This window comes from Pseudoliparis swirei, chromosome 18 (assembly GCF_029220125.1).
Source record: "Pseudoliparis swirei isolate HS2019 ecotype Mariana Trench chromosome 18, NWPU_hadal_v1, whole genome shotgun sequence".
NCBI lineage: Eukaryota > Metazoa > Chordata > Actinopteri > Perciformes > Liparidae > Pseudoliparis > Pseudoliparis swirei.
In genome coordinates, this window is record NC_079405.1 from 11643074 (window position 1) to 11669062 (window position 25989).

General features: G+C 44.3%; 1 protein-coding gene across 2 annotated transcripts in view; it reads left to right on the top strand.

Moving 5' to 3' along the window:
- Positions 1–12858, top strand: part of syn2b (synapsin IIb) — a 96558-nt gene extending 83700 nt beyond the window's left edge. Inside the window, exons 7-13 of one of the 2 annotated variants that reach the window (XM_056436880.1) lie at positions 1404–1546; positions 2608–2682; positions 3834–3936; positions 5650–5826; positions 6096–6162; positions 9504–10296; positions 10857–12858. In XM_056436880.1, the coding sequence (XP_056292855.1) occupies positions 1404–1546; positions 2608–2682; positions 3834–3936; positions 5650–5826; positions 6096–6162; positions 9504–10296; positions 10857–11010 (1512 nt within the window). In that variant the 3' untranslated portion in view covers positions 11011–12858. Of the gene's footprint in view, positions 1–1403; positions 1547–2607; positions 2683–3833; positions 3937–5649; positions 5827–6095; positions 6228–9503; positions 10297–10856 lie in introns of those variants that run through there. The other variant, XM_056436881.1, reaches the window with a different exon arrangement.
- Positions 12859–25989: the final 13131 nt, after the last annotated feature.

The window sequence follows — 25989 nt, forward strand, 5'->3', positions numbered from 1 at the left end:
CCTCATTCTCAGGAAAAGCACTACATTCTTAGTTTCAGGTGACGATACACAAATGAAAACAGACGACTGGGCAGAGGCTATGTTTTCGTTCCTATCTGACTGTGAGTCCACTAAGCGTGCCCCTCTGCATCTGTCCAGGGCTAATCTTCAGCAAACTGCATAATATTATGCATGCTTAAGGATCTCTCGTGGTTGCAGTGACTCACAATTGAAAATCACCTTTTATTACCTGTTTTGTACTGCTTTTGACCGCCTGCTCGCTCCTCATTTACTCCACTTAACTGGCCCCCCGCTGGAAGGGACCACTAGAGTAAACACAGATGAGGGCATCGCCGACCCCCAGCCCCCAATTTGAACACTGTTATTGTTTTGGACGGTGTGTGTGCACACACTGCTGTACCTCGCGGCCACTCAGCCGCTGCTAAGCGGGCTTACATCTCGATAAGTTTAAATTTGTATTTGTGTCTTTTTTGGTGCGGTTGTATGGCGGCTTTGAGCCCATTGCTTGTATGACGTTACTTTCGCTTGTTTTGTTTGTTTGAATGAAGTCGGTTTGACGACACTTTACAGGCCTGGTTGTATTCATTCGGAGACATGATACAGCAGTATTTGCAGACACACCTACTACTGACTACTGTCTTTCTCAATTCTTTCTTCCTTTCCCTGCAGAACATCTTTTTCTCCTCATTCTCCCTCTGTCCTTTTTTTCACCTCCACTTGCTGATATTGATTGACAACTGTGTTAATATATTTTCTGGGTGAAGTCCGAGTGAAGTGTGAAGCCTCTCTTCTTCCCACCTCATCGATCCCTACACATTATTCCCCTGAACTGCTCAATCTGATATGTGATTTCCCTCTGGCTCTGTCGGGCCTCTCTTCCGTCTGTCCCTTTTTGTCCTCCTTTATCTGAACATCTCATCTTCTACACACCTGTATTGTGCTGCAGATGTCGCTTTTATCTGTCCCGCTGATTTAGTTTTAGAAAGACATCTTTCTTTAGGAAACATACTGTACACTATAATTTCAACTTTGCTTTGAAAGTCGCGTCTCGCCTCTGTCCCAGTCACGGTGCAACAATACAATACTGATGAGCTTATTACATTGTGACAGGTTTCTTGCCGTCACCTATCAGCACCACACGAAAATGAGTGAGGAGGGATACTTGGTTAATCTTTATTTAAACCCAGACTCCCTCCCCACTTTCTTCCTCAGCAGCCTGCCTCCTTTAAAGACAAAGCTCATACACAAAACACAAAGATTGTCATCATCAGACTGGATTACCCCCACACCACCATTTGACCCCTGACCACCCCCCTCCACCCACAGGCATACATCTAACATAGAAATGAGATATTAAGCCTAGCCTACATTAAAAATGTGTTTCTTATGTGTTGTGTCTGTAGGTCAAAGTGGACAATGTAAGTGACTTCCAGGACATTGCGAGTGTGGTGGCCATCACTCAGACCTACTGCACCACAGAGCCATTTATAGACGCCAAGTACGACATCAGGGTCCAGAAAATCGGAGTTGACTACAAAGCATACATGTGAGTGTTGTTCTTATTTATTCCTTGGGTTCAAGAAAGATTTTTGTTTTGTGTATTATTTGTTTCCATGTGTGTACTGTACAATATGCACATTTTGAGTTTGTAACAGTGTTTTCTAGGTATAACAAGGAAACAGTGACATATGCTACATAAAATAATAAACCTATAAGTGAAATGTAAACTACTCATTTAACCCTTTAATGCATGAATGTGTCCCTACACACCATAAGGCTACTGAAACATCTCATAGACTGGCACCTACCAAACTCCAATTGGTCATGACTTCTACTTCTAAGAGCATGTTTAAAGCAGTATGGTCGAGGCAGTTGAGCTGACTATGTAAGGCTCCTTCATCAGTCATCAATTCTCTTGGGACCACTATTCATGAATTTATTTAATTATCTGACCTTTGTGCCACTCAGAGCTCATGTCGTCTGAGCTAGCTCTGTGTTTATAATGCTACAGGGCTACTATTAGGTAAACATTTTATGATTCTTAAATTGCACAAAAACTAATTACACATCATCAGAACCCCTCTTCATTTCCAGTCACCAAAATAAGAAAAAAATATATTATACCTGACCTGGTGGTGCACCACAATGTAAATGTGAGAGTGCGCACACCAGTTCGAAAATGTGCTATTTCGTGTGTCGTGTGTTGCTATAACTTGCCTCCACAAAAATAAATGTAACGCTCTTACACACCTTATGTCTCTTGCAATCCTTTAGGTTTTTATTATTGAAGACATTTAAACACTAGAACATTGTTATAAAGAGTTGAGTGTTTGACTGAATTAATTAGACACGGTGTATTAGAGATGTCAAATAAAGCAACGCCTCTGGTAACTTAGTCAATTCATCCGGATGCTAATCAGCCTGATAACCTGCAGCTGTGCATGTTGCCGGCATAGCCTACTGGCTTTTTACCTGACAGTGTGTTTGCTGTAGCCACACCTCTCCTGCTCCAAGGTTGTTAAGTCTCTCTTCTCTCTTTTTACAATTTCTGAATGTGAAAGTTACTGCCTGTCATGATTCAACGCCCAATTTCCTCGTGTTTTCCAGGCGAACATCCATCTCTGGTAATTGGAAGAGCAACACCGGGTCAGCCATGCTGGAACAAGTAGCCATGACTGACAAGTGAGCGCCGCATCAACATTAGTGACGACTCAGGCTGTCCTCGTGTCGCACATGTCACAGTTAGTCACAATGCACTCTGACAACACATTAATTGAGCTGAAACCACATGGGAAAACACACTGATGTTTGAAAATCAGTTTTAGTTCATAGTGCCATTTATTATTCCTTTGGCTCAAGATATGTTCTCGTTTTCACATTGAGCTCATGGCTGAATTCTGGATTACAGTTATTTTGCAAAGCATGTATGTTGACCTTTGACAGCAGGTGTATATAAATACATGAATATTGCATGCTGATTCACTGGCAAGGCTTACAGAGACATCAACATGAAACAGAGCAGCCATGAATGTTAAATGACAACTGGTGTTTCTGCTAGTCAATAGGACAGGGCAACTGTGAAAAAGGTCTATTGTCAAGAGAATTAAGTGTCATTATTATACCAATGTCTGCATGGAAAAAATAGCTAAAAATGGATATATAAATACCAACCTGAATTATATAAAACAGTACCATTCCAGTATCTGTTTCATCAAACAATTCTGAGCTCAATTAGCTGATATTTGAACTCTTCAAACCTTACACTGCTACTAACACAAGCGCCAACAGAAGTAGAGAACAGACACATTACAAATGTGACTTTTAAATTATTTAATGTGAAAAGCTCTCACAAAAGCACCTGCTGTAGCACAGTCCCATTGTCCCTATGGGTGTTATACTGATGTGTCTGTATGTGCCGTGGTTTGATTGTGTTCAGTTTTCCATACAGCAGGTCAACGGAGCCCTTTACTCCCTTTACTCCAACACCTTTATGGTTTCAGCCGGCACGCCTCGAGCTAGAGAGCTTCTGTAACAGGTTAACTGTCGAGATAGGTGCCCTGAATAGCAACATTTGCTCTGACACATTGCCAAAGTGATCAATCACGTCAATATGATTGAAAAAGTAGTGTGCTGTGTGCAAGAACAACATTTTTTACTATGCAAGATGGTGTGAAGCAGACAAACACCTGCAGCTGTTCTTGACCTCTAGTTGCAACTCAGAAAAAACAGTTACTTTACATATAATAGTGGTACTCTATATGTGTTGTTGTTGTTATTGTTGTCTTGTAAACATATTATGTTTGTCAACCTAATCAAACTTCTCTATGTGACAGATATAAGCTGTGGGTTGATATCTGCTCAGAAATCTTCGGGGGGTTGGATATCTGTGCTGTCAAAGCCATCTGTGGCAAGGATGGTAATGACTACATCATTGAGGTGAGGAAAACACATAAAGAAGGGAGGCAGAGATGGAGGGACACAAAAAATAAATTCTTCTATCGATTAAACAGTTGACAAGGCTGTAAATAACATAATCAAATCTTATTTTGCAGCTCCCATATTACCACTTTATGTATTGACTACTGCCTTTAATAGAAAACGTCCACCCTGTTCAGCCTGGAAGAGTTTTATTAGAGTACTAATATGGTCTTTGAGTCTTAAATTTAGCACATCTAGCCTCATTTCCACTGCTAGGGCCATATATTATCTGGCTTTGAATAATCTGATTGAATCTAATATGAATACATATCGTGAGTTTGATAACCAACATCTGGTGATATTTCCAGGGTAAGTATGGTTATCATCCATAGTCCACCTATCTCAGTATTTATTCTATTCAGCTACAATCTCCCCCACTTGTCTTTCACTTTCCAGTAAATGTTGAGCATCCTGATGTTTTGTAGTGTTTAGTCTTAGAGTCATGACCACAAAGCTTGTGAATAACACATTATTGTTGCAGTGTGCTTTGCTGTAATCATATCTTTCCTAAAAGTCAAGTGGTTACGTCTCGGTATGGAACATTGCTACATACTCTGTGGAAGTTTACAGAAGACATATGGTGTTATTAAGATTGGAAATATGTCCCAGCGCAGTGGGGAAAGCATCGACTCGCCTAATACAGGCAACAAAAAACGAGACCCAAATGCTGGTTAAGCAGCGTATTGCCCTAAAGTCGTAGCATGGAGCTGGTGTGCTGTGATTTGCCATGTTTAGGGGTCACAAACACAGACTATTTGTTTCAGGATCAGATAGTGATGCATGTTCGAGTTCAGGACCAGACAGAGAGGCTGGCTCTGGAAGTAAGAGCAGGCACTAATTTGGCCGCAGGATTGAGCTCTTGAATGATCAAGATTTCTGCCAGCTCGGGGAGCAGCTTGACAAGCCAGGGTTTGTAGGACACAATATGGAGTGCTATAGAGAGAGCTGCTTCTTTGTGGTTGGCAGTAAGTACAGAGCCACGGAGTGGTGTCGGTCAACTCAGCGCCCGCCTCGGTGGAAAAAGCTGGGTCAGCCATGACAATATTTAACAAAATTCTGGATTTAAAATGCAGACAGTGATACTGCACATAAAGACAGTCAATAAACACGCTCACGCTTGGTCGTCAACACTTTGAAGTTGGCTGACTGAATGAAATATTCAGAAGTTTGTTTGCAAGCCGAACGCATACTGAAGTGGGAAAGATGTGAAATGTCTCCCCATGACTCATGGTGTTTTGTTTTTTATAGTGACGCCGTCAAATTGTTGAGTGGGTATCCATTTACAGGGAGGTTGACATAATATCACCACCTGTCTTAGTATAACACAAAAAGGATGATGACCAATATTTTGATTACCAAAATTACCGTTTATATATTGACATACCTGTATATTTGAAAACATAACCTTTCACAATACTTGCACTACTTGCTCTAACCTAGCAGTACAAGTGTGGCCATAAAACATTCAATCAAAACTAATTATTCACGCATTTTCTGTCTGGAAGTTGAAGTTACACCAGAGAGCTCTTACCGCACATGAAGTCTGGACCGCTGCGCCCTTTGTGCTCCTTAGTTATCCAGTCTGGGTCAACAACATGTCAGTTATGTAACCTTGTTCTTTTTTTTTTTTAAAGACTTACAATTTCTGATGTCTGTGCCCTCTTTCTCCAGGTTGTGGGTTCATCCATGCAGCTGATTGGTGATCACCAGGCAGAGGACCGCCAGCTCATCTCAGAGGTGGTGCTGGCTAAGATGAGCCACGCTCTGGCTACCAGGTCATCCAGTGCTTCCCGCTCACCTGCCCGCTCCCCTCAAGGCCAGAGGCCAACAACTGTGCAGCCCCAACAGGTAGAGAATGATGACTGAAACCTGTGTATTTATAAAGAGGGAAATCTACAATGGCTCATGCTCATATATGATTTGCTTCAATTCTCCTTGGGTATATAAAGAGAGGCATGTTCAGAAACATAAGGGGTTCATATTTGCAGGAAAATCACTTTTAATTGTACTGCTGATTCTTTAACAAAACCCCTTTAACCATGTTCTCCCTCTCGCTCTCTCTTTCTCTCTCTCTATTTGTTTTACTTTGTTTCTGTCCTTCTCTCCCTTTCCTTCAGAGTGCTGCCCTTAAGGAAGGACTGTCAGATGCAAACAGGACCTCCGGCCAGCGCCCTCAACCTCAAGGTTGTCTGAACACTGTTCTCCATTGTAATACAAGTGCTGCCAGTGTAGGCCCAGAGCAAGTCTAGGAAACAGTCTCTGAATCAGTCATGGTACAGTTCACTCTCTTAAAAGGGCTTCAGAGATTTTCTTCTCAAATCAAGTATGCAGTATTTGAACAATGTCTCTGTCTAAATATGCACTGCCATGTAAAAAAAAAACCTAATATGAAAAGTTTTCTTAAACATAGAATTTGTTTCACATGGAAATGAAACTAAGATACAACCTGGTTATCAGAGGGTTTGGTTGCCTTTCAGAGAGCCATGCTAGCTGTTTCCACCTGTTCCCAGTGTTTGTGCTAAGCTAACCAGATCATGTGCTGTAGTTTCATATCTTCTATACGGACATGAGAATGGTTTCAATCGTCTCCCCTGATTCTTGGCAAGAAAATGAATGTGTATTGCGTAACATGTTAAACTGGCACTTTTAGAGTAAGAGCCGTTTGCATTTGATCTGCATCCGTATCTCTGTTACTTGAAGCTAACATGGTCTAAGAAAAGAGAACGTCTTTTTAAGTTAGGACTTGAAGTCACAAGCAAATGGACAGTACAGTGCATTTAGCCAACCTGTTGACTTTAATTGCAGCCATAGAGTCTGTGTTAGTGTGGTGATGTGAGCTCAGGGAAGATGTGTTGAGACTAACTGTGGCAAACCGTGTTAACAGCCTTTTAAAACGGCAACTTAACACAGTTATTATTACGATACTGCCAATGTGTGAATGTTTGTTAATTATCTGGAATTCCTTTTTTTCAAATTGTACATGAATGTGGATCAAGTTGGTGTTAATAAATGTGTGTGCTGGTTGTTTTAGGAAAGCCAGCTTTTTATATTTTATAGGAATTGTTAGCCAAGTGCAGTGGCTATTCAAAACATGTCTGTTCAGAACGACCCGCATTCTTCTTCCAGCTTTCTCAAGATCCAGTCATGTGAAAAACTTCACCCTCGACAAAACGGTTCCTTCAATGACAATACAACACAGAGTTACGTTACATTACATGGAATTTAGCTGAGACTTTTATCCAAAGCGACTTACAATAACTGCATTCAACCAAGAGTACAAACAAAGAACAACAAGAATAAAGAAAGGAACATTTCTTCAAGAAAACCAAACTACAGAAATACCATAAGTTATTGCCATTTAAGTGCCACTGAAGTTGCGTCACATGGTCAAGTTGCAGCTACTAACGGTCAGAAACACCTGTGAAATGCACTCTAGTTCATGGGAAAATTACCCAAGGGCCCCTAACGGCTACATATTCATTAAGATGTTTAAATATAAGAAACATTGAATTATGTCACTATTCTAACTCATTGTATGTACCCGTAAATACTTAGCATTCAAACACTTAACAAGGTAATTTATAAAAAAGGTGTATCGGTTGCTTGCTTTGATAAAAAGTAGAGCATGGAATTACTTAGTGGGATTGTTTTGCTTGCGGTAATGTTAGTGTTTTAAGTTAGCATCATATCTTACACCGGGGAAATACTGTCTTACTGACGGGGGGAAAACACCGCCAGATAGCAGCTACTCCCAGTCACACCGGGGAAAAAGCTGCAGTTCAATTCTGCTTCCGGTTGTCCATCTGCTCGTTTCCTGCGGTTAATGATGACATGCTGGACTCCAGAGCCCTGAAGCCCCAACGCTGCTGCTGAACACGGAACTTTTCACTTGTTTTTTAGAAGTTTCTTAAAATTGATCATATTGCGTATCTAAATAGCACCAAATTTGACAAAAGCACTCCCTAGGTATAGCACACCTGCCAAATGTGAAGAAGATCAGATGAACGGTTCTCCACTCACTGTCTCAGTGATTAATGTTTGGCTTTTGAATCCTTTTTTATCTTTATATTTAGTACATTGTTCTGGTGTGAACCATTTAGTGGTACAAATGGAGATCTTTCCGCCTGTCAAGCTACAAACCCCTCTGACCAGGATCTGAATGTATTGTGAATAACTGCCGGGTGTTGTCTTTTGTTATACATTAACCTTCATAACTCTTTGTTCAAAGTGGCTTTATACTCAATGATACACAATGCGTATTTTTCTGTAAACCTTCTGATGTGATTAATGAAGAGTTTCAAAGAAAATATGCATTTTTTTCATTCTCTGCATGTCTTTTGCTTGGATCCAAATCAGTGAATTACTAATATTTTATCTTCACGCATACTACTCATGACTAATAATATTAGTCTGTTCTCTGCCTCAATCTTTCATGAGTGATAAACAAACTAACTGTACCAGTTTGTTGACTACTATAATGTGTGTGAGGTGGTGTGTGTAATTTAGTAATTTAAGTTTTGTATCCAATCAAATTATTATTGTTGTTTTTTACAAATGAAATATGTTTGTACAAATGGAATTTTCTTTGGTTTTTATGTGTCGTGAGCCCCAAGCAACTATTGGGACGCTTTATGACAAACACTTAAAACGTAAGACTTGCAGCCATTTAGTGGCCTGACAGTAAAGACTCTCTGAGAGTGTCTGGGATGAATTTTCATGACTGTTTTGTAGTGATAATATTATTTATATAATGTAATACGTTTCAAAATCTAAATATATGTTGTACTAATTAACAACTCATAACACTAATTAATATACACTTTCCAAACTGTCTCCAAATAACCCTTTTATATTACATTGGTTTAGCATATCATTTACACACCCAGCTATAATCCTTCTGCATATTTTAAATGAATTATCAGCCATTGGAAACTCATCCCTGCCCCGTCCTACTCAGCATGTGTAACCATATATGTCTTATCATCTGCATGATAGGTCGCTTTGCTGCCCTGAGTTGTTTGACGCTCGAATAATGGTGTGTCAAAGCTCCTTTTATTGTTTCCTTTCCTTCATTCTCGTCATTTCCTGAGGTTTTATAATCATTTCTTTACCATTCTCCCTCCTAATGGTCGCATGGATTATTTTGCGGAAATGCTCAAAACACTTGGCACGACAGGCTCGTCACCACACCTTATCTTCACGTGGATATGCCGCCCCCTGCTGGTCACTGCAGTCCAAACATTCAGAGGCTGCTTTGCTCCGACCTGTTGTTGACAGATGAGTTGGTCTGTGATTCTATGAATGCGAGAGGTTGTTCCATGAATGGGCATGTCCAGAACTCAAGCTCTGCTTTGGGCTGAGTGAGTGCTGCAGGCCTGGTTTCCTCACTGCTGCACCAAAACAACAGGTGCTAGGTCTCAGGAATAACGACGCTCATTCATTTCCTTTTGCTTTTTTGCTTGTCTTGCCATGTGTTTCAAAGCCATGGAACTGTAATCTAATGTAATTATATTTTAATCTTTTAGGTGCACCAGGGAAATCACACAGTGTGGAGTCATCATCAGAGTCAGCTAAGAGAGCTTCTGAACCAGTGCTAAAGCCCAGCCAGGTCCAGAAACCTGGTCCAGGTCCAGCTCAGACTCAGAAGGGCCCCGTCCAGAGGGCCGCCTCAGTCACAAGGCCTTCAGTGCAGAGGCCTCCCCCAATGACGAGAGCCCCATCCGTCGCAAAGTCAGCCCCAGATTCTGCTGCCACCCCAGCCAAAGCTCCACCGTCATCCCCAGCAGCAGCAGCAGCAGCAGCAGCCGCCGCTCCAGGCTCTCCCCCAACCAAAGCAGCAGCAGCAGCAGCAGCCACAGCTCCAGTGCCAGCTCCTCCCTCAGCCTCAGCTCCTACCACAGAGCAGCCCAAGCCCCAGCCTCAGGGCTCCCCGACCCCATCTCCTGGCAAACCAAAAGAGCTGCCACCCAAACCCACACCGCCTGCAAAGCCCATCCCTCCGTTACGCAGGAATTCAAAGCCGCAGCTTCAGCCAAAGCCGCAAACCCCTACTCCTCTCGAAGCTTCACCTAAACCCCAGCCCGCGGCGGGCCCTGCCTCAGCACCCACTCAGGCCTCAGATACCGCCTCGGCCCCAGCACAGGGTCAGTCCCCAGCCAGAGCCAGCCAGTCCGCCCCTAATGTCCAGTCTCCAGCGAAGGCTCAGCCCCAGGCCTCTCCTCCCCAAAGCCCTGAGCCTTTAGCAGCTGAAGCTGCTGAGGCAGAGGCCCCTGAGGAAGAACAGCCAGGATCCCAGCAAAAGGCCCATCCTCTGCTGAAGTAAGAGCCGCACCATCGACACACTGCTGATAATGCAAAGACGTGCGTTTCAATGGGCCGTTCTTTGTGTTTAGGATTACAGGAGTAGACGTCTGAATTCATTCTTCTTTAGAAAAATAATATATGGAATTCTAATCGTCTGCAACATTAATTATCAATAGCATTCTTGCTTTAATGGTGTATTTTAGTGTGTTGGTCCAAGTGGTAGTCGCTGAAATGATTCAATTAACACTTTATTTTAATCCTCCATATTTAGCATGTATAAGCAGTATATACATCATTGTGTTTATTGATGTATTTGTCACAACTTTAACTGTTGCAGGTTCATATACTGCATATATGTTTGATATACAGGAGGGTTAAAGTACAATGTTAACCTTTTTGAATATTTTCAATGATCATTGTACAAATATTGTGTTTGTGACTTTTTGGCCCTCATATTTCCCTGTTTGTCTTCATCTCTTCCCTCCACTCTGTCTCCTTCCTCCCTTTCCTTCCTTGCCCCCCTACTCGCCCACTTGCTCTCCCCTCTTTCTTTTTCCTTCCCCCTCCCCTCCCAGTAAGTCCCAGTCCCTGACCAATGCCTTCAACGCCTTCAGCGACTCCTCTTTCTTCCGCGGGGGCTCGAGCGCCGGAGGCGACGGCCAAGACGAGGCGAAGGCCGAGACCATTCGCAACCTCCGAAAGTCCTTCGCCAGCATTTTCTCTGACTAGACACAGCCCAACCATATAGTCAGCCCCTTATTGATACTGGTCCCCCCCTCCATTTGACCGTTGGCCAGTCATGACTTGATTGACATTTAATGTGAACCAGTCTGAGATTAAACTGTGTGTGTTACCTGTCCTGTGTTCCCTCCGTCCCCGTCCTTCCTCTCCTCGCAGTGAGGCCTTCTGGGCTGGATGTTCAGGGAATGAAGCTGTGCCAGAATAATTGGACTGAAGGAGTTACGTCATTGATATAGACTAGAGTAGGTCAGAGTAGAACACAATAGAATAGAATAACAAGATATTTATTTATTTATAGCACACTTTAAGGAACTCTTTCTAGAGTATATACAAGTAGAACATTCAAGACTTTAGATGGAATGTACATACAGTATATATATTTATTTATATATATATATACAGTATATGAATACAGACATATATAACTATAAAGGGAGATAAGCCAATGGTAAAACAAAGTCCAGTAACACTTTTCAATCCATCATTGTCAGTGACATAACTCTTTCATTCAGTGCTGGATTTATAGATATTTAGAAAAGTTATTGGATATTTGACATTCGATGGTTTTCCCCCACAGTAAATAATGTATTGGTCAGTAAGTGAAACTATGTGAGTGAAGAAAACTTTAAGGATTTGCTCCTGTGTAAATCCAGCTGTTGTGTCTCTGGTCCTTGGCTACGGACCACTGGGCTCATCCTTGCTGCCCCGTTTTGTCTCCAAGCCTTGACGTTCATTGTCGTGTGAGGGAGTCGGACTTGTGTGTGTGTGTGTGTGTTCATCTGTGTTCAATTGTTATGCATGGCTCCTCCAAGTGGTTTGTGTGACTTTTGGAGAAGAAGGGAGCTCTATCAGTGTTGAGTTTTGTACTCTGTTGCCTCTCTCTCTCTCTCTCTCTCTCTCGATGTTGTAGCCTTATTGTGAACATGTTTTCAATTCAGCTACGTGTTAGCTGTGCAGACCCGGGTCGATTACGTCTGGAAATTCATTCGTTTACATCAAATGTTTGATGAAGTCGGGCAAGGATTGCAACAGTTGCCCCGCACTGAATAAATCAATCCTAAAAAGTAACTGAATGCATTTCAAAGAGTAAAAAGATTCATGTCTGCAGCTGTGACTGGTGATTTCTTGTTTCACCTCTGTGTAGATCTATCAACAGTATTGTAATTGGTTGATTATTCTCATGAAAAGACATTGAGACAGTAGTGCAATAACACCTCAACGTGACTGTTGAGCGCTGTCACCCTCTTATAGATATAGATATGAGCATACGTACAGGACCTGTGTATCTGTTAATGCATAACTTACATTCCCTTTAAGATTTCTTTCAGTCTCAACTGTCCAAGTTGCTTTAGCCGGGCTCCAGATTAATATGTCATATTAAACTGTTGGTTTCTGTGATTGATCCTGTTTGTGTTGTGAGACTGAACCTAAAGCAACCTGGAATGAGCCCAGTACCATGACTGGTCACTTTCAGTTGAGCTGCTGCATTTTAGGTTCATATGTGTCAGAAAAATAAATAGAAATCTTAACACTGCATCAACCTGTCTGCTTATACATTTCCAGTACTGTGTTGCAAGTAAACTATAACATATTGCATTTTGTATGTACGTAAGTGTCATCTCAGGAGTTCATTTTTTGTAATATATTGATTGATTGATTCTTTTTTTAAATTTAAGCTCCATATGTATGGTACAGTATGTATTGTTTGTTTTGCATTATGTTTTTATTTGTGACGCAATACTGCTTTGCATGATCTGGTGACTGATTATGTTTTTTTCTGTACAGATAAAAGTTAATAAAGATGTGGGTCCATCATTATTCACATAGTAAAATGAATGCTGATGTCTGTGCCTTTTGTTTCAGGGACAACTTAGTTTTCAAAGAGTCACATAGATTTCCGAAATTGAGATCAGCCTTTGTTACAAAAGTTATGAATATACTTACCAACCATGGAGGGTATAAAGAAAATATCTGGTTCAGTTTAATCATGGGAAATGTAGGATTCATTGTTTTTGGAGCTTCACCCATTCTAGAAACAAAAAGTCCCAGAACTTATTGGACAAAATCACTTGAGTACCCAATGAATTCATATCGCAAATACATGTAACTGCTGCTGATGCTAAAACCTATATGTTAAGACTTATATCAACGGTTTTACATTTGTGCACAACTTCTCTCTGAGGGTTTTTGCTCAAACATTTAGTGTCTTTTTTCAGGATCAAAATAAATGTGGCATTATTGACCCACATGCAGACAGTATACCTAAGGTCCCTGATTTACTTCAGTTGTACTGACACCAGGTTAGTCTACACCCTTAATGTCTAACGTCTGTGGGTGGTTGCCTGTGTGAGGCTGTTTCCGCTTGTTGTAGCTGCTTGTAAAGCTCTCCGAGACAAATTGTGATTTTGGGCCGTACTAAATTGATTTCCTCCCAATGAAGTAATCATATCTTTTATTTGACAACAACCCTGGAAGATTGAAATTATGTATCAAGCAACAGTTGGAGTTCACAATGTGAGGTCAATGACAGCTCTGTGTTGTAGCTCAAGGACACATCAGCAGGGCAGGTGGATGATGCCATCAATTTATTCAAGGAAACTGATTGCCTTGAAGCATTACAAATGCATTAACTCAATACACATACTCAGTTAGATGCACTGGATTTATTTGAAGCAACATCATTTTTTTAACACAACATTACACATTATGCCAACATTAAGTAGAACATGTGTATACCAACCACGTCAACTATGTAATTCCTACAGCTGCTCAGGAGCTCCGGAGATGATCTGCTGCGGCCCAACTGTATTTTTTGTTGGCTGCGTATTGATTTGCTGCGAAATGACAGTGACGGTGGTGAACCTCCAACAGAAAAGTGGGTTGAAAGAGAAAAAGAAAAGAAGACAGACAAAGGAATGGATAACAAAAGACCAGACGAGAGGCGAGATGAGAACAGCAAATTGCAACCCAAAAAAAGCCTTTTAACTGTGAACAGAAGAATGCTTCCTTCTGGTCACATGACATCTATCTCTTCTGTCCATCCTGGAGAGGGATAGCTCCTCTGTTGCTCTCCTCAAGGTGTCTTCCCTTTTTTCCCCTGAAAGGGTTTTTCCTATTGTTAGGGAGTTTTTCCTGATCCGATGTGAGGTCAAAGGTCAAGGATTGTAAAGCCCTCTGAGGCAAAATTGTCATTTGTGATATTGGACTATATAAAATAAACTGAATTGAAGAGATGAAGAAATAAAAAATAAAGTTACAGCAGCAGCATTATGGGTCCAAATATGGTGCCACATGTACAGTCAAAAAAACGATTCAAGGCCTTCTTAGAGGGGACACATCCAGGGCTGCATGGTGGTGTAGTGGCTAGCACTGTCGCCTCACAGCAAGAGGGACATGGGTTCAATTCCCAGTCGGGGCGGTCCTTCTGCGTGGAGTTTGCATGTTCTCCCCATGGCAGCGTGGGTTCCCTCTGGGTTCTCCGCCTTCCTCCCACAGTCCAAAGACATGCAGTCAGGTTAATTGATTACAAAATTTCTCCTTGAGGAGTTACAGCATTTCAAAGATTTTGGGCATTCCAACGCCTATAGCGGGACGATTCCTGGGGCTACCGGGACCAAAAGCACATGCCTAGAACCGGGTGGTCATGGGCTATCACGTGAAAAAGAAACCGAAACTATGGGACCTTTATATCGAATTTACCAAAAAATATCTGACGACGCAGCTACCCACCCAGAACATGTGTGCCAAGTTTGGGGTCGATCGGACCTTTCCCTGAGGAGTTACAGCGTTTCAAAGTTTCGTAAATCGAACTTACCAAAAAATATTTGACGACGCAGCTACCCACCCAGAACATGTGTGCCAAGTTTGGGGTCGATCGGACGTTTCCCTGAGGAGTTACAGCGTTTTAAAGTTTCGTAAATCGAATTTACCAAAAAATATCTGACGACGCAGCTATCCACCCAGAACATGTGTGCCAAGTTTGGGGTCGATCGGACGTTTCCCTGAGGAGTTACATGTGTGCCAAGTTTGGGGTCGATCGGACGTTTCCCTGAGGAGTTACAGCGTTTCAAAGTTTCGTAAATCGAATTTACCAAAAAATATCTGACGACGCAGCTACCCACCCAGAACATGTGTGCCAAGTTTGGGGTCGATCGGACGTTTCCCTGAGGAGTTACAGCGTTTCAAAGTTTCGTAAATCGAATTTACCAAAAAATATCTGACGACGCAGCTACCCACCCAGAACATGTGTGCCAAGTTTGGGGTCGATCGGACATTTCCCTGAGGAGTTACAGCGTTTCAAAGTTTCGTCGATTTTGGGCATTCCAACGCCTATAGCGGGACAATTCCTGGGGCTACCTGGACCAAAAGCACATGCCTGGAACCGGGTGGTCATGGGCTATCACGCGAAAAAGAAACCGAAACTATGGGACCTTTAAATCGAATTTACAAAAAATATCTGACCTGGTGCATCGACGCAGCTACCCACCCAGAACATGTGTGCCAAGTTTGGGGTCGATCGGACGTTTCCCTGAGGAGTTACAGCGTTTCAAAGTTTCGTAAATCGAATTTACCAAAACATATCTGACGACGCAGCTACCCACCCAGAACATGTGTGCCAAGTTTGGGGTCGATCGGACGTTTCCCTGAGGAGTTACAGCGTTTCAAAGTTTCGTAAATCGAATTTACCAAAAATATCTGACGACGCAGCTACCCACCCAGAACATGTGTGCCAAGTTTGGGGTCGATCGGACGTTTCCCTGAGGAGTTACAGCGTTTCAAAGTTTCGTACATCGAATTTACCAAAAAATATCTGACGACGCAGCTACCCACCCAGAACATGTGTGCCAAGTTTGGGGTCGATCGGACGTTTCCCTGAGGAGTTACAGCGTTTCAAAGTTTCGATTTGGGCATTCCAACGCCTATAGGGACAATTCCTGGGGCTACCTGGACCAAAAGCACATGCTTGGAACCGGGTGGTCATGGGCTATCACGCGAAAAAGAAACCGAAACTCTGGGACCTTTAAATCGAATTTACAAAAAATATCTGACCTGGTGCATCGACGCAGCTACCCACCCAGAACATGTGTGCCAAGTTTGGGGTCGATCGGACCTTTCCCTGAGGAGTTACAGCTTTTCAAAGTTTCGTAAATCGAATTTACCAAAAAATACCTGACGACGCAGCTACCCACCCAGAACATGTGTGCCAAGTTTGGGGTCGATCGGACCTTTCCCTGAGGAGTTACAGCGTTTCAAAGTTTCGTCGATTTTGGGCATTCCAACGCCTATAGCGGGACGATTCCTGGGGCTACCGGGACCAAAAGCACATGCTTGGAACCGGGTGATCATGGGCTATCATGCGAAAAGAAACCGAAACTCTGGGACCTTTAAATCGAATTTACAAAAAATATCTGACTTGGTGCATCGACGCAGCTACCCACCCAGAACATGTGTGCCAAGTTTGGGGTCGATCGGACGTTTCCCTGAGGAGTTACAGCGTTTCAAAGTTTCGTAAATCGAATTTACCAAAAAATATCTGACGACGCAGCTACCCACCCAGAACATGTGTGCCAAGTTTGGGGTCGATCGGACGTTTCCCTGAGGAGTTACAGCGTTTCAAAGTTTCGTCGATTTTGGGCATTCCAACGCCTATAGCGGGACAATTCCTGGGGCTACCTGGACCAAAAGCACATGCCTGGAACCGGGTGGTCATGGGCTATCACGCGAAAAAGAAACCGAAACTATGGGACCTTTAAATCGAATTTACAAAAAATATCTGACCTGGTGCATCGACGCAGCTACCCACCCAGAACATGTGCCAAGTTTGGGGTCGATCGGACGTTTCCTGAGGAGTTACAGCGTTTCAAAGTTTCGTAAATCGAATTTACCAAAACATATCTGACGACGCAGCTACCCACCCAGAACATGTGTGCCAAGTTTGGGGTCGATCGGACGTTTCCTGAGGAGTTACAGCGTTTCAAAGTTTAATCAATTTACAAAAATATCTGAGACGCAGCTACATACCCAGAACATGTGTGCCAAGTTTGGGGTCGATCGGACCTTTCCTGAGGAGTTACAGCGTTTCAAAGTTTCGTCGATTTTGGGCATTCCAACGCCTATAGCGGGACGATTCCTGGGGCTACCGGGACCAAAAGCACATGCCTGGAACCGGGTGGTCATGGGCTATCACGCGAAAAAGAAACCGAAGCTCTGGGACCTTTAAATCGAATTTACAAAAAATATCTGACCTGGTGCATCGACGCAGCTACCCACCCAGAACATGTGTGCCAAGTTTGGGGTCGATCGGACGTTTCCCTGAGGAGTTACAGCGTTTCAAAGTTTCGTAAATCGAATTTACCAAAAAATATCTGACGACGCAGCTACCCACCCAGAACATGTGTGCCAAGTTTGGGGTCGATCTGACCTTTCCCTGAGGAGTTACAGCGTTTCAAAGTTTCGTCGATTTTGGGCATTCCAACGCCTATAGCGGGACGATTCCTGGGGCTACCGGGACCAAAAGCACATGCCTGGAACCGGGTGGTCATGGGCTATCACGCGAAAAAGAAACCGAAACTCTGGGACCTTTAAATCGAATTTACAAAAAATATCTGACCTGGTGAGTCGACGCCAAGAACATGTGTGCCAAGTTTGGGGTCGATCGGACGTTTCCCTGAGGAGTTACAGCGTTTCAAAGTTTCGTCGATTTTGGGCATTCCAACGCCTATAGCGGGACAATTCCTGGGGCTACCTGGACCAAAAGCACATGCCTGGAACCGGGTGGTCATGGGCTATCACGCGAAAAAGAAACCGAAACTATGGGACCTTTAAATCGAATTTACAAAAAATATCTGACCTGGTGCATCGACGCAGCTACCCACCCAGAACATGTGTGCCAAGTTTGGGGTCGATCGGACGTTTCCCTGAGGAGTTACAGCGTTTCAAAGTTTCGTAAATCGAATTTACCAAAACATATCTGACGACGCAGCTACCCACCCAGAACATGTGTGCCAAGTTTGGGGTCGATCGGACGTTTCCCTGAGGAGTTACAGCGTTTCAAAGTTTCGTAAATCGAATTTACCAAAAAATATCTGACGACGCAGCTACCCACCCAGAACATGTGTGCCAAGTTTGGGGTCGATCTGACCTTTCCCTGAGGAGTTACAGCGTTTCAAAGTTTCGTCGATTTTGGGCATTCCAACGCCTATAGCGGGACGATTCCTGGGGCTACCGGGACCAAAAGCACATGCCTGGAACCGGGTGGTCATGGGCTATCACGCGAAAAAGAAACCGAAACTCTGGGACCTTTAAATCGAATTTACAAAAAATATCTGACCTGGTGCATCGACGCAGCTACCCACCCAGAACATGTGTGCCAAGTTTGGGGTCGATCGGACGTTTCCCTGAGGAGTTACAGCGTTTCAAAGTTTCGTAAATCGAATTTACCAAAAAATATCTGACGACGCAGCTACCCACCCAGAACATGTGTGCCAAGTTTGGGGTCGATCTGACCTTTCCCTGAGGAGTTACAGCGTTTCAAAGTTTCGTCGATTTTGGGCATTCCAACGCCTATAGCGGACGATTCCTGGGGCTACCCACCAAAAGCATGTGCCTGGGATCGGACGTTTCATGAGGAGTTAAAGCGAAACTCTGGGACCTTTAAATCGAATTTACAAAAAATATCTGACCTGGTGAGTCGACGCCAAGAACATGTGTGCCAAGTTTGGGGTCGATCGGACGTTTCCCTGAGGAGTTACAGCGTTTCAAAGTTTCGTCGATTTTGGGCATTCCAACGCCTATAGCGGGACAATTCCTGGGGCTACCTGGACCAAAAGCACATGCCTGGAACCGGGTGGTCATGGGCTATCACGCGAAAAAGAAACCGAAACTATGGGACCTTTAAATCGAATTTACAAAAAATATCTGACCTGGTGCATCGACGCAGCTACCCACCCAGAACATGTGTGCCAAGTTTGGGGTCGATCGGACGTTTCCCTGAGGAGTTACAGCGTTTCAAAGTTTCGTAAATCGAATTTACCAAAAAATATCTGACGACGCAGCTACCCACCCAGAACATGTGCCAAGTTTGGGGTCGATCGGACCTTTCCTGAGGAGTTACAGCGTTTCAAAGTTTCGTCGATCCGTCGATTTTGGGCATTCCAACGCCTAGCGGACGATTCTCCCTGGGCTACACTAAAGCACATGCCTGGAACCAAAAGAAACCGAAAGTTTAAATCGAATTTACCAAAAATATCTGACCTGGTGAGTCGGCACCCAGAACATGTGTGCCAAGTTTGGGGTCGATCGGACGTTTCCTGAGGAGTTACAGCGTTTCAAAGTTTCGTCGATTTTGGGCATTCCAACGCCTATAGCGGGACAATTCCTGGGGCTACCTGGACCAAAAGCACATGCCTGGAACCGGGTGGTCATGGGCTATCACGCGAAAAAGAAACCGAAACTATGGGACCTTTAAATCGAATTTACAAAAAATATCTGACCTGGTGCATCGACGCAGCTACCCACCCAGAACATGTGTGCCAAGTTTGGGGTCGATCGGACGTTTCCCTGAGGAGTTACAGCGTTTCAAAGTTTCGTAAATCGAATTTACCAAAAAATATCTGACGACGCAGCTACCCACCCAGAACATGTGTGCCAAGTTTGGGGTCGATCGGACGTTTCCCTGAGGAGTTACAGCGTTTCAAAGTTTCGTCGATTTTGGGCATTCCAACGCCTATAGCGGGACGATTCCTGGGGCTACCGGGACCAAAAGCACATGCCTGGAACCGGGTGGTCATGGGCTATCACGCGAAAAGAAACCGAAACTCTGGGACCTTTAAATCGAATTTACCAAAAAATATCTGACCTGGTGAGTCGCAGCTACCCACCCAGAACATGTGTGCCAAGTTTGGGGTCGATCGGACGTTTCCTGAGGAGTTACAGCGTTTCAAAGTTTCGTAAATCGAATTTACCAAAAATATCTGACGACGCAGCTACCACCCAGAACATGTGTGCCAAGTTTCTGAGGAGTTACAGCGTTTCAAAGTTTCGTAAATCAATTTACCAAAAATATCTGACGCAGCTACCACCCAGAACATGTGTGCCAAGTTTGGGGTCGATCGGACGTTTTCCTGACGAGTTACAGCGTTTCAAAGTTTCGTCGATTTTGGGCATTCCAACGCCTATAGCGGGACAATCCTGGGGCTACCACCAAAAGCATGCCTGGAACCGGGTGGTCATGGGCTATCACGCGAAAAGAAACCGAAACTCTGGGACCTTTAAATCGAATTTACAAAAATATCTGACCTGGTGCGATCGCAGCTACCCACCCAGAACATGTGTGCCAAGTTTGGGGTCGATCGGACGTTTCCTGAGGAGTTACAGCGTTTCAAAGTTTCGTAAATCGAATTTACCAAAAATATCTGACGACGCAGCTACCCACCCAGAACATGTGCCAAGTTTGGGGTCGATCGGACGTTTCCTGAGGAGTTACAGCGTTTCAAAGTTTTAAATCGAATTTACCAAAAATATCTGACGACGCAGCTACCCACCCAGAACATGTGTGCCAAGTTTGGGGTAGATCGGACGTTCCCTGAGGAGTTACAGCGTTTCAAAGTTTCGTAAATCGAATTTACCAAAAATACCAAAAAATATCTGACGACGCAGCTGCCCACCCAGAACATGTGTGCCAAGTTTGGGGTCGATCGGACGTTTCCTGAGGAGTTACAGCGTTTCAAAGTTTCGTCGATTTTGGGCATTCCAACGCCTATAGCGGCACGATCCCTGCGGCTACCGGGACCAAAACCACATGCCTGGAACCGGTGATCATGGGCTATCATGCGAAAAGAAACCGAAACTCTGGGACCTTTAAATCGAATTTGCCAAAAAATATCTGACCTGGTGAGTCGACGCAGCTATCCACCCAGAACATGTGTGCCAAGTTTGGGGTCGATCGGACGTGTCCCTGAGGAGTTACAGCGTTTCAAAGTTTCGTAAATCGAATTTACCAAAAAATACCTGACGACGCAGCTACCCACCCAGAACATGTGTGCCAAGTTTGGGGTCGATCGGACGTTTCCCTGAGGAGTTACAGCGTTTCAAAGTTTGGGACCTTTAAATCGAATTTACCAAAAATATCTGACGACGCAGCTACCACCCAGAACATGTGCCAAGTTTGGGGTCGATCGGACGTTCCTGAGGAGTTACAGCGTTTCAAAGTTTCGGACCTTTAAATCGAATTTACCAAAAATATCTGACGACGCAGCTACCACCCAGAACATGTGTGCCAAGTTTGGGGTCGATCGGACGTTTCCTGAGGAGTTACAGCGTTTCAAAGTTTCGTAAATCGAATTTACCAAAAATATCTGACGACGCAGCTACCCACCCAGAACATGTGTGCCAAGTTTGGGGTCGATCGGACGTTTCCTGAGGAGTTACAGCGTTTCAAAGTTTCGTAAATCGAATTTACCAAAAATATCTGACCTGCAGCTACCCACCCAGAACATGTGCCAAGTTTGGGGTCGATCGGACGTTTCCTGAGGAGTTACAGCGTTTCAAAGTTTAAATCGAATTTACAAAAATATCTGACCTGGTGCATCGACCCAGAACATGTGTGCCAAGTTTGGGGTCGATCGGACGTTTCCTGAGGAGTTACAGCGTTTCAAAGTTTCGTAAATCGAATTTACCAAAAATATCTGACGACGCAGCTACCCACCCAGAACATGTGTGCCAAGTTTGGGGTCGATCGGACGTTTCCTGAGGAGTTACAGCGTTTCAAAGTTTCGTAAATCGAATTTACCAAAAATATCTGACAACGCAGCTACCCACCCAGAACATGTGTGCCAAGTTTGGGGTCGATCGGACGTTTCCTGAGGAGTTACAGCGTTTCAAAGTTTAAATCGAATTTACCAAAAATATCTGACGATTCGGGCTACCACAGAACATGCCTGCCAAGTTTGGGGTCGATCGGACGTTTCCTGAGGAGTTACAGCGTTTCAAAGTTTGGGACCTTAAATCGAATTTACAAAAATATCTGACCTGGTGCATCGGCAGCTACCCACCCAGAACATGTGTGCCAAGTTTGGGGTCGATCGGACGTTTCCTGAGGAGTTACAGCGTTTCAAAGTTTCGTAAATCGAATTTACCAAAAATATCTGACGACGCAGCTACCCACCCAGAACATGTGTGCCAAGTTTGGGGTCGATCGGACCTTTCCCTGTGGAGTTACAGCGTTTCAAAGTTTCGTAAATCGAATTTACCAAAACTATCTGACGACGCAGCTACCCACCCAGAACATGTGTGCCAAGTTTGGGGTCGATCGGACGTTTCCCTGAGGAGTTACAGCGTTTCAAAGTTTCGTAAATCGAATTTACCAAAAATATCTGACCTGGTGCAGCTACCCACCCAGAACATGTGTGCCAAGTTTGGGGTCGATCGGACGTTTCCTGAGGAGTTACAGCGTTTCAAAGTTTCGTAAATCAATTTACCAAAAATATCTGACGACGCAGCTACCCACCCAGAACATGTGTGCCAAGTTTGGGGTCGATCGGACGTTCCCTGAGGAGTTACAGCGTTTCAAAGTTTCGTAAATCGAATTTACAAAAATATCTGACGACGCAGCTACCCACCCAGAACATGTGTGCCAAGTTTGGGGTCGATCGGACGTTTCCTGAGGAGTTACAGCGTTTCAAAGTTTCGTAAATCAATTTACCAAAAATATCTGACGACGCAGTACCCACCCAGAACATGTGTGCCAAGTTTGGGGTCGATCGGACGTTTTCCTGAGGAGTTACAGCGTTTCAAAGTTTCGTCGATTTTGGGCATTCAAACGCCTATAGCGGGACGATTCCTGGGGCTACCTGGACCAAAAGCACATGCCTGGAACCGGGTGGTCATGGGCTATCACGCGAAAAGAAACCGAAACTCTGGGACCTTTAAATCGAATTTACCAAAAAATATCTGACCTGGTGAGTCGACGCAGCTACACCCAGAACATGTGTGCCAAGTTTGGGGTCGATCGGACATTTCCCTGAGGAGTTACAGCGTTTCAAAGTATCGTAAATCGAATTTACCAAAAATATCTGACGACGCAGCTACCACCCAGAACATGTGTGCCAAGTTTGGGGTCGAGCGGACGTTGCCCTGAGGAGTTACAGCGTTTCAAAGTTTCGTAAATCGAATTTACCAAAAAATACCTGACGACGCAGCTACCCACCCAGAACATGTGTGCCAAGTTTGGGGTCGATCGGACCTTTCCCTGAGGAGTTACAGCGTTTCAAAGTTTCGTCGATTTTGGCCATTCCAACGCCTATAGCGGGACACCTGGGGCTACCTGGACCAAAAGCACATGCCTGGAACCGGTGGTCATGGGCTATCACGCGAAGAAACCGAAACTCTGGGACCTTTAAATCGAATTTACCAAAAATATCTGACCTGGTGCATCGACAGCTACCCACCCAGAACATGTGTGCCAAGTTTGGGGTCGATCGGACGTTTCCCTGAGGAGTTACAGCGTTTCAAAGTTTCGTAAATCGAATTTACCAAAAATATCTGACGACGCAGCTACCCACCCAGAACATGTGTGCCAAGTTTGGGGTCGATCGGACGTTTCCCTGAGGAGTTACAGCGTTTCAAAGTTTCGTAAATCGAATTTACCAAAAAAATATCTGACCAGCTACCCACCCAGAACATGTGTGCCAAGTTTGGGGTCGATCGGACCTTTCCCTGAGGAGTTACAGCGTTTCAAAGTTTCGTCGATTTTGGCCATTCCAACGCCTATAGGGACGATTCCTGGGGCTACCGGGACCAAAAGCACATGCCTGGAACCGGGTGGTCATGGGCTATCACGCGAAAAAGAAACCGAAACTCTGGGACCTTTAAATCGAATTTACCAAAAAATATCTGACCTGGTGCATCGACGCAGCTACCCACCCAGAACATGTGTGCCAAGTTTGGGGTCGATCGGACGTTTCCCTGAGGAGTTACAGCGTTTCAAAGTTTCGTAAATCGAATTTACCAAAAAATATCTGACGACGCAGCTACCCACCCAGAACATGTGTGCCAAGTTTGGGGTCGATCGGACCTTTCCCTGAGGAGTTACAGCGTTTCAAAGTTTTGTCGATTTTGGGCATTCAAACGCCTATAGCGGGACGATTCCTGGGGCTACCGGGACCAAAAGCACATGCTTGGAACCGGGTGATCATGGGCTATCATGCGAAAATAAACCGAAACTCTGGGACCTTTAAATCGAATTTACCAAAAAATATCTGACCTGGTGAGTCGACGCAGCTACACCCAGAACATGTGTGCCAAGTTTGGGGTCGATCGGACATTTCCCTGAGGAGTTACAGCGTTTCAAAGTTTCGTAAATCGAATTTACCAAAAATATCTGACGACGCAGCTACCCGAACATGTGTGCCAAGTTTGGGGTCGATCGGACGTTTCCCTGAGGAGGTACAGCGTTTCAAAGTTTCGTAAATCAATTTACCAAAAATATCTGACGCAGCTACCCACCCAGAACATGTGTGCCAAGTTTGGGGTCAATCGGACGTTTCCCTGAGGAGTTACAGCGTTTCATAAATCGAATTTACCAAAAAATACCTGACGACGCAGCTACCCACCCAGAACATGTGTGCCAAGTTTGGGGTCGATCGGACCTTTCCCTGAGGAGTTACAGCGTTTCAAAGTTTTGTCGATTTTGGGCATTCAAACGCCTATAGCGGGACGATTCCTGGGGCTACCGGGACCAAAAGCACATGCTTGGAACCGGGTGATCATGGGCTATCATGCGAAAAGAAACCGAAACTCTGGGACCTTTAAATCGAATTTACCAAAAAATATCTGACCTGGTGAGTCGCAGCTACCCACCCAGAACATGTGTGCCAAGTTTGAGGTCGATCGGACGTTTCCCTGAGGAGTTACAGCGTTTCAAAGTTTCGTAAATCGAATTTACCAAAAAATATCTGACGACGCAGCTACCCACCCAGAACATGTGTGCCAAGTTTGGGGTCGATCGGACGTTTCCTGAGGAGTTACAGCGTTTCAAAGTTTCGTAAATCGAATTTACCAAAATATCTGACGACGCAGCTACCCACCCAGAACATGTGCCAAGTTTGGGGTCGATCGGACGTTTCCTGAGGAGTTACAGCGTTTCAAAGTTTCGTAAATCAATTTACCAAAATATCTGACGACGCAGCTACCCACCCAGAACATGTGCCAAGTTTGGGGTCGATCGGACGTTTCCCTGAGGAGTTACAGCGTTTCAAAGTTTCGTAAATCGAATTTACCAAAAAATATCTGACGATGCAGCTACCACCCAGAACATGTGTGCCAAGTTTGGGGTCCATCGGACCTTTCCCTGAGGAGTTACAGCGTTTCAAAGTTTCGTCGATTTTGGGCATTCCAACGCCTATAGCGGGACAATTCCTGGGGCTACCGGACCAAAACATGCCTGGAACCGGGTGGTCATGGCTATCATGCGAAAATAAACCGAAACTCTGGGACCTTTAAATCGAATTTACCAAAAAATATCTGACCTGGTGAGTCGACGCAGCTACCCACCCAGAACATGTGTGCCAAGTTTGGGGTCGATCGGACGTTTCCCTGAGGAGTTACAGCGTTTCATAAATCGAATTTACCAAAAATATCTGACCCCACCCAGAACATGTGTGCCAAGTTTGGGGTCGATCGGCCGTTTCCCTGAGGAGTTACAGCGTTTCAAAGTTTCGGGGCATTCAACGCCTATAGCGGGACGATCCGGGGGCTACCACCAAAAGCACATGCCTGGAACCGGGTGGTCAGCTATCACGCGAAAAGAAACCGAAACTCTGGGACCTTTAAATCGAATTTACCAAAAAATATCTGACCTGGTGAGTCGACGCAGCTACCCACCCAGAACATGTGTGCCAAGTTTGGGGTCGATCGGACGTTTCCCTGAGGAGTTACAGCGTTTCAAAGTTTCGTAAATCGAATTTACCA